This window comes from Apaloderma vittatum, unplaced genomic scaffold, assembly GCF_000703405.1.
Source record: "Apaloderma vittatum isolate BGI_N311 unplaced genomic scaffold, ASM70340v1 scaffold23432, whole genome shotgun sequence".
Classification (NCBI taxonomy): Eukaryota; Metazoa; Chordata; class Aves; order Trogoniformes; family Trogonidae; genus Apaloderma; species Apaloderma vittatum.
The window spans coordinates 22,242-30,581 of record NW_009703425.1 but is presented as its reverse complement, the minus strand read 5'-3'; the positions used below and the strand labels follow the sequence as shown (position 1 = coordinate 30,581).

The 8,340-nt window shown below is 52.2% G+C and overlaps 1 protein-coding gene across 1 annotated transcript in view; it reads left to right on the top strand.

The window, feature by feature from the left end:
* The window catches only part of RPTOR (regulatory associated protein of MTOR, complex 1), a gene marked incomplete at its 5' end in the record, with an annotated part of 84,187 nt that overhangs the window by 55,854 nt on the left and 19,993 nt on the right, over window positions 1-8,340 (top strand). The window contains 2 exons of the mRNA XM_009864632.1: window positions 738-848; window positions 7,716-7,821. Coding sequence (XP_009862934.1) covers window positions 738-848; window positions 7,716-7,821 — 217 coding nt within the window. The remainder of the gene's footprint in view (window positions 1-737; window positions 849-7,715; window positions 7,822-8,340) is intronic.

The following is an 8,340-nucleotide window of genomic DNA, read 5'->3' as shown; positions in this document are numbered from 1 at the left end:
TCCGCCCGGGTGCAAGGGAAGGGTTCCCCAGCCCAGGCTGCGCGGGGGGGTGTCTGCTCCGCGGGACAAGGGGTGGGCCCAGCTCTCGGATGTTCTGACTGCTGGGAATAACTGCTCTGGACTCCCATGGGCGTTTCTGCCTTCCGTTAATGAGTGATCTCAGAGAAGCTCTCGGAGGTGGAGAGTCAGTTTCTCTGTGTGATTACAAGAAAAAAAACTGTCGAAGCGTTGGCAGGAACAGCCTCACTTCTCATGGGGAGGGCAGCACTAGCCCAGATCATATTTCTGGACAAAAGGGATGAAATCTGAACGGAGCAGTTTTCCATTTTTTTTTTGGATATCTCTTCTGCATACTCAGGGCATGTGTGCCCTTGATCTGAAGCTGGGTCTGGCTGTGCTTTATCCTGAATCATCTTTGCTGCTCCACTGTTTCTCGTGCCAGATGCTTGGGAGAACTCATCCGTGTCATTTCAGTGACACACTGATGCTTCAGCCCTGACTCATACGGTAGCTCAGTTGTGTCTTTTGCCGTGCAGATGAGTTTTTGCGTTTCCAAAGAGTTAATGTAACGATGGTGATCTCAAAGCTAGATGTGAAAATTTGGTATCCTTGGCGATGCGGTTGAGCTTTTTTCCGCCCGGTGATGTGCTGAAGGCAGTCTGGGCGTCACCCCGTGAGCGCCTTGCCCACGTGGACGGGAGGGACGCGGGTTAACGTCCTGTTCTCTCTCTGCACAGACTACTGACGATGCCGACGACACCGTTGGACACAAAAGTTTCATTTCGGCCACGGTGCAGACGGGGTTTTGTGACTGGAGCGCCAAGTATTTTGCTCAGCCGGTGATGAAGGTAGGACTCGGTTGGCTCTGCGTGCTGAGTCGCGGCACTGCAGCTCCTGCAAGGTGCTGCTCTCCTGAGCCTGGACTCATGGCCTTCGCTCTTCTTTTTGCCTCCCTTTTCCTTCAGTCTGGGGAGGGCAGGGACCCACTTGCATCGGGCTGCTCTCGGGAGCTGCGGGAGCGCTCTGCTTGTAAACCAAGAGGGCAGAAGGCATCAGAGGGAGCGGGAGAGTTTGGGACAGACGGGACAGCGGCGTTTCGCCTTTTTCAGAACAAAAGCCCGTGGAGCACGTTCAAGAGGGAATGTGGAAATGGGGAGAGGTTCTGCAGTTGCAGTTTTTGCATTTTTAAGTGTTACGCTTGTCTATATATTGAAAATTGCATTATAGCGAAAATTAATTGATTTCTTTATATGAATAAATAGAGTAAGGAAGGTGCTTTATTCCAGAAAGGACTGCAAGAGGCTGGAGAACAGAGATGCTGTTTTCTTTCTGACGTTCCAGCTGCATTTACTGGCTGTGGTGATGCTGAAATAAGCAGAAAATGGTGAAAACTGCTGCCCTGGGTTAAGGCATCGTCATCCCAGGGGCAGCCGAACATAGCCCCGCTTGAAGTTAGGCTTGACTTGTGCTCGAGCTGTCCTTCAGTGTAAGAAAGAGAAGCTGATGGTGATGGGTGTCCCCCTAAACGCCTGGGGGAAACTTGGGACGCACCATTGCTGGTTTTTACAGTTGGGTGTTTTGGGGTTCTTTTTCTTTAAAAAAAAGTGCAGTTATGGCAAAGACTGAGGGTGGTAATGACAGATCTCCAGTGAGATGTTTTTGGAAGTGAGCGAGCTGTCCTTCAGTGTAAGAAAGAGAAGCTGATGGTGATGGGTGTCCCCCTAAACGCCTGGGGGAAACTTGGGACGCACCATTGCTGGTTTTTACAGTTGGGTGTTTTGGGGTTCTTTTTCTTTAAAAAAAAGTGCAGTTATGGCAAAGACTGAGGGTGGTAATGACAGATCTCCAGTGAGATGTTTTTGGAAGCGAGCATTGTTCTGGTAATTAAGTTGGCTTTCAGAAGGGAGCGATACGCAGAAGCCTTGTTCTAGGGAAATGACAAAGCAGAGCTCTCGAGGTGGGCAAGGATCGACAGTGCCTGGAAAGAGAAACTGTGAAATTCCCAGAATCTTTTAGCCAAAGATCAGCATTCAAGTTTAGGTATGAAATCAAAACAAGCAGTAAATCACACCTTTTTATAAGCAAACACGGGAAGGTGAAGTACCTTGGGAGCCAAGCAGCACAAACTGTAACAGAACTTTCAGCTTAATTTCTTGGAGATATTGCAATTTCTGTGAATAAGAACGTGCAGTCCGTGTCAGTGCTGTTACCTGAGTGACTCCACAACAGATGTTTGTGTCCAACCGTGGGTACTTAAATCTTAATAATGAAGAAATTGTACATTTTGTGTGCTGTCTCGTCCAAGAACTGCCACTGAGCCATCCGTCACTGCTCCTTCTCTTCAGGCGTGTTAAATCGTGTGGTGACGAGGTGAGGTAATTGCCCCCAAGATTAAGGATATCAGAAAAGTCGTTACATGGCAGCCAGTGTCTGCGTAGCTTTGATTTCTTTAGAGAACCACCGGGAGGAAAGGCTGGGTGGTGAAGTGATTGCCTGACACTTCCTCAGCTGCTGGTGAAATTAACTTTCTTCTGATGTCATTAGCAGAATAATTCATTAGGACATACATCTGGCCTGTGGGGCTCCGTTGCTCGGTCAAGCTTTAAGCCAGGATTTTCTCTCATCAAGATGAGTTTCAGTGTCTTGATTCAAGTCCAAAAGATGGTACAAGAGGAGGAGGCTATTGTTCCGTCTCTTAGTTCTTATTAAAAACATTTGTCTGCTTTTTAAGAAAAGCTCTTCCCAGTGAAGAAGGGCATCTTTATTAATAAAATAAATCACAGTAGACAGCCAGTCAGAGGCAGGGTCGGTGGGTAGACGGGGCGCTCGGTGTTGTGTGGTGTGGGTTTGCTACTTCATGTGCACCAAACAGAGGAAATAAAAACCGTGGAGCGTTCCTGTGTTCATTTACAGAAGCTGTGGGAGGGAGTCATGGAAATTGAGGGCTCCGCTGCACCCCGGGCAGTCGGGGAGCGCTCGGTGTGTCCCCACGAGAAGGCAGGAGCTGCACCCCGAGCTCCCCCTGCGCCGCGCTCGGGCTCCGGCTCTGGTGGGCGTAGCAGGAGCAGCAGCGTGTGTTGTGGTTTGCCAGGTGGTTTGGTTTGGGAATACTCGCGGGTGGGGGCTGAGTGCTCTGAGCGTGGGCTGTCCTCAGCAGCGACGGTTCAGGCAAAGTTTGAACAAAACAAAAATCTGTGTTTTCTAGTAGAGTCAGGAGGAGAATTGATTTCCCTATGACTTCTGTAAAGCAGCGTTAAAAGGCCAAGGAGAGGGTTTCTGCGGGAAGCCTTGTGTGTTACCTGGTCCTAGCAGGGAATTCCGTGTCACCTGGACATTAGAGGGGGGGTGAGTGTGCCGGGGACACGACAAAGTCCCTCCACGAGAGCCCTCGCTTGCTGCTTGTGTAACCGGGCAGGACTGGGCATGGGCTGAGTTTCTGTGGAGCTTCCCCAGAATCGCTGTTCCTGCAGGAACGAGGGACACGCAGCCCTGGCGGGTGGCTGCTCTCTTTTGGGAACTTCAGCCTCATCAGAAAGGCAAAGAGTGAAGTCTACCGAGTGCTGATGGAAAAAGATGACATGGATGTTTAATTCCAGCACTTCATTTGGAGATGCTGCCTACCATCATAAACAGGGAAAGACAACTAGTCCTGTAATGAATAAACATAAAATGACTGTGAGTGCATCTTTAGTCATATTTAATTTATGAATTTAGTTTTGCTTCACAGACCTTGCTCTGAGAACGCTTTCACTGGAGAGATTGCAGGATTAATTTCCAGCGTAAATCACTGGCTCAGTTTCAAGCCATCATACCGAATTTGATTTATCGATTACCTAATCAAATAAACGGAGAAAGAAAATACCGCATTGTGAGTTCTCAGCGTGCCAGGAAAAACAGATACGTACCCTAGCTCTGATCTCTGCAAAAGTCTTTCCTCTTCCTGAAAACTCGGGTGGCGAGAGGCTGTTCTAACCACAGGCGGTCTTGGACCGAGCGGCACAGGAAAGCCTCGCTGCCAGCTGTCAGGAAGCCCTGAGTCAAGGAGAGCGGAGCCAGCATCTGTTCTTTCCAGGGCTGGCAGAACATGCAGGCAGGAGCTGGTGAGGCTCCTGGAAGGTGAGAATTACATAAGAAATCCTTCCCGATCAATCCCCGCCTTCGCTTCAGCACTGTGCCTTGGCCCTCGCTCAAAGCCCTGGTGCAGGAGCGAGCCTCCCGCGCCATCGCTGCGGCGCCGTTCGCCAGGGAGAAGCTGTGTTTACTACCGGAGCCGTCTGCTGAGCCTCCCCTGCTCCCCTCCCTTCCAGGCAGGGAGGGGGAGACAAAGCGTTGAAGAAGACAAACTTTGTTGGCTTTCGAATGCCACGGCTTGGTGGGAGGTTTCAGAGTCGTAATTGGTTTCTGTCTGGGTGGAAGCTCGGAGGCGTCGGGAAGTGGTGATCCTCATCGTGGAGCACTGCTTGTGGCTCCCACGTAGTCCCGGGAGCTCTGCTCGGAGCAGAGCAACAGCAACTAAATGACTTTCTGGTGCTTAAACGGGAGCTGGCTGGAAGGGAGACAAAGCCAGGAGTGCTCAGCCTAACTGGGTGGGGGAGCAGATAACGCTGGGACTGGCGAGACCCAGAGTCAGGATCAGAAGTGGAGCCGCCTCGAGGGAGTATCTGGAGCTCGGCGAGGGTATTTTGGGCATTTTCAGCTGGGATCCCAGCTGGACCTGGGGGAAGCAATTGGACACACACGGTTCCTGGCGGAAGCATCTTCACAGGAGCCTCCGTACCAGTTCCAAGGTGATGACATCCCCGTCTGCAGCGCCTTTGGCACAGAGAATGCGCTTGGTTGAGTCAACTGTACCAGAGCCAAGGCTTTAACACATGCCCTCAGCGTTCTGCTCCGGCGAGGAGCTGATCGCATCATCAAGTGATGTGCGGGTGTGACCCCTTCACAGCGTAGCAATCCCCCGGGACTGCCCTTCGCTCACATCCTCCGAGGATGAAGAGGAGGACGGAGGCAGCAGACCAAGACTTGTGGAGGCAGAGGCCGCCCTAGGGCATGAGGGAGTTGCAGGTGCTGCGGGAAGGCGCCCGGGCACCAGCAGCAGGACGGGGCAGGTGAAGACATCGGCCGTTCCGATCCGGGGCTCTCGCTGCATTCATCGCGCACGTCTTCACTTGTGTTTCTGGAGGGATCTCAGGTGGGGGGAGCTTCGGGTTATTACCCATTGGACCTTTGGCGGTTTATTGTCTCCAAAGTAATCGATACCCGCAGTCTCACCTTAACAAGTGGTCCCGGAGATTTCTCACGAGCCAGCCTGCCAGAACTTGTCATCCCGCAGGGACCAGCTCCAGGTGGTGCTGCCTGTGCTTCTGTTTGGTCTCTTGCTCAGTCTCTCAGGTGGGGGGAGCTTCGGGTTATTACCCATTGGACCTTTGGCGGTTTATTGTCTCCAAAGTAATCGATACCCGCAGTCTCACCTTAACAAGTGGTCCCGGAGATTTCTCACGAGCCAGCCTGCCAGAACTTGTCATCCCGCAGGGACCAGCTCCAGGTGGTGCTGCCTGTGCTTCTGTTTGGTCTCTTGCTCAGTCCCTTTCACAGCTGCTCCTCCGCTCGCAGAGGCGCTTTGCAGGATGCCCCCGGCGAGCGGGGGTTTGGCCGGGCCACCAAGCCCCGTTCCCCGCTGCCCAGCCGCGGCCAGAAGCTGTCTCAGCCACCTTGGGAGGACGGGCAGTCACCGAGGGGCACGGGTGGAGGGTGTTTGGTCTCGATGAGCTTGGCGTGACTGGCCTGGCCTGCGGCGTGCCTCTCTGCAGCGCCTGCCCTCTGCCTTCCTCTCCTGAAGAGCGTTTCATCCTGCAGTCGCTGGGAGGGCACGAGCTCCCAGATGTTGTGTGCCAGGCTTCTCGTGCCGCCTGCGGGCTGCTGCGGCACCTGGGGACCCTACCCCGAGAGATCTCCTGGTTGGAGGAATCTTACTGATACCAGATGATAAAAACAACTGCCTGCTCAGCCTCCCTGGAAGACCAAAGTTCTTTTTCTTCAGACCTGAAAAGCCCGGCAACTCCTTTAATCCGATATTCTTCATCTGCTGGGACGGAGAGTGCTTTGCCCAACGGCATAACTGCATATTTCTTAGTCCTAAGGCGCGAATGCCGCGAGGTGCCTGTGGGAGAATTTACCAGTCTGCTCATTCCCTTCTCTTCCCCTTGGCCTTTTAGGTCTTACTTTAATTTATTCCCAGAGAAGCTGGGTTTTTATTAAGGTGTAGCTGTAATCTCTCCGCTCTGAAATCTCCTTTGATGTTTTATCTTAGGTTTGTTTATTGCTTTACATTATTGGTCATTTGTCATTGCCTTTCTCATAGATGTTGTATTCGTGAAAAATGGAAATAGTAGCGTTGTGGGGAGGAGGGACGTTAAAGGGTTGGTTTCTTTTTTTTCTTTATTTTAAAGAAGCAGAAATTCAGCTCAGTGATAGTTGCTTTCCAAAGTATAGCACATTTTGAAGACAGTATATATAATAGTGAGAGGTGATTTCAGCACTTCCTTATTGAGGAAAAGGAGTGTGTGTTTGTGGGGAGTGGGGAAGGAGCGAAAGGACTTTGTCTCTTGTGTCTCCCTTGTCCAAGAGGCTCCTTTTGGAAGAACCATCATCAAAAGAAGCCAGATTAGAGCCCTGTAGCTCAGCCCCGTAGCTGTTGTTTCTGGAGCAGCGGTGCTACCAGTCTTGGGCACTTCCATAAGCATTAAATAAAGGACCCGTCATGCGCAACTCCCGCAGTGGTTTCGGGGGTGAGATCCTGTGGGTTTTTTCCTTTTGATCCTGTGCTGAGGGTGGGAACAGCCGGGATCTCACAAGGAGCACCGAGACTTCTCCGGTCCCCGGCAGGAGCTGCGGCAGCGCCGGTGTGAGTCCCCGGCTGGAGGAGGGACGGGGCAGGAAAGCCACAGGGTGTGCCGGAGCCTGGAGCTGGGGGGTCAATAAAACCAATCAAGTAGATCAGAGTGGCTCTGCGCTGCTCCAGGGCCTCTCCCCAGTTTCAGGCAGAAGCCTGCGTGTGATCAAACCGAGATGACGCGGGGACATCATTTCCTTGCAGCCCGTTCTGGAGCGGGGAGCTGAAACGGTTGCCGTTACTAGAACATGCCGTGTCAGTAACCGCAGCATCTCGGGGGTTTGGAAATGAAGTAATGCCTTTCCTGGCTTCCAGTCATCTATGAGCAATGAAAGAAAGATTTTAATGTGTTCTGAGCTTTCTGTCGGTATCAAAGCTGAGTTCTCTCTTTAATCTCAGAGTTGCTACGTGATGCTTTTTGGCTGAAGTGTTAAGCGGAGTAATGTGCACGGCGCTGGCAGAGAGCGGTGAGGGAGCGCGGGAGTTACGGTGACAGCGTGTGCTGTAGAAAGAGGTTCCTTTCCAGCCCCTCGCTTTGGAGAACAGCCAATGACTTAGAGACAAAACAAAATATGGGACAGCAAAAGGAGAGGGAAAGTGATTATAGATGACGGGGAATGTTTAGATCAGGAAGGTGCTCGAGTATTTAATAACTTAAGGTCCCATGAGCTCCTCCATTTACTGCTTAAAGCTGGAGACCCCAAAGAATTTATGGCTTAGTCTGACATGCGTGTGTGTGTGTGAGTGTGTGTTGTAGAGGTAATTCGTGGTGTTTAGATGGTTCCTGTTGTTTTGTGTTCTGGATATGCTGACGTACTGAAAGATCCCAGAGGAGCATGACCTGGAGAGCCAGATCCGCAAGGAGAGGGAGTGGCGGTTTCTGCGCAACGCCCGTGTCAGGAAGCAAGCCCAGAAGATCATCCAGAAGGGTGAGTGGTTTCCCTCCTGCCCACACCGCAAGCAGCCTCCTTGAGCTCTGAACGTTGTGCTTAGCCGGGACAATGAGCTGTAAAACCCTGGCTCGTGCCGATCCAGCGCTGACCCTCAAACTGGAAAGGTGCCACCTCCCATATGCGGGTGAGGCGATGCTGCTGGGGCGTTCTGCTGACAGGCGCTTGCCTTTCCCTTCTCAGCTGCTGGCTTTGTTCGCAGATCAGGGCAGTGACCAGCTTTAGATGTTAAATGCCTGCCTTCCTCTTTGAAAACGTAACTACAGCGGTGCCGTAGAAAGTGCCGTGGTCGGTCAGGAGTGCCTGGCCAGGGGTAGCCACGCGCTGGCTCACCTGGGGCATCCTGTGCGGGAGCCCAAGAGTCGCGACTCTTCTGAAGGAGGAGAGAGCTTGCCGTGAGAGCAGCCTTCCTCGCTGATAAGAATGGACAGAGCATCTGAATTTCCATGGGAGCGTTGGCTCCCGGGGCCTCGGCTGACAGGAGCAGCCAAGCTCTTC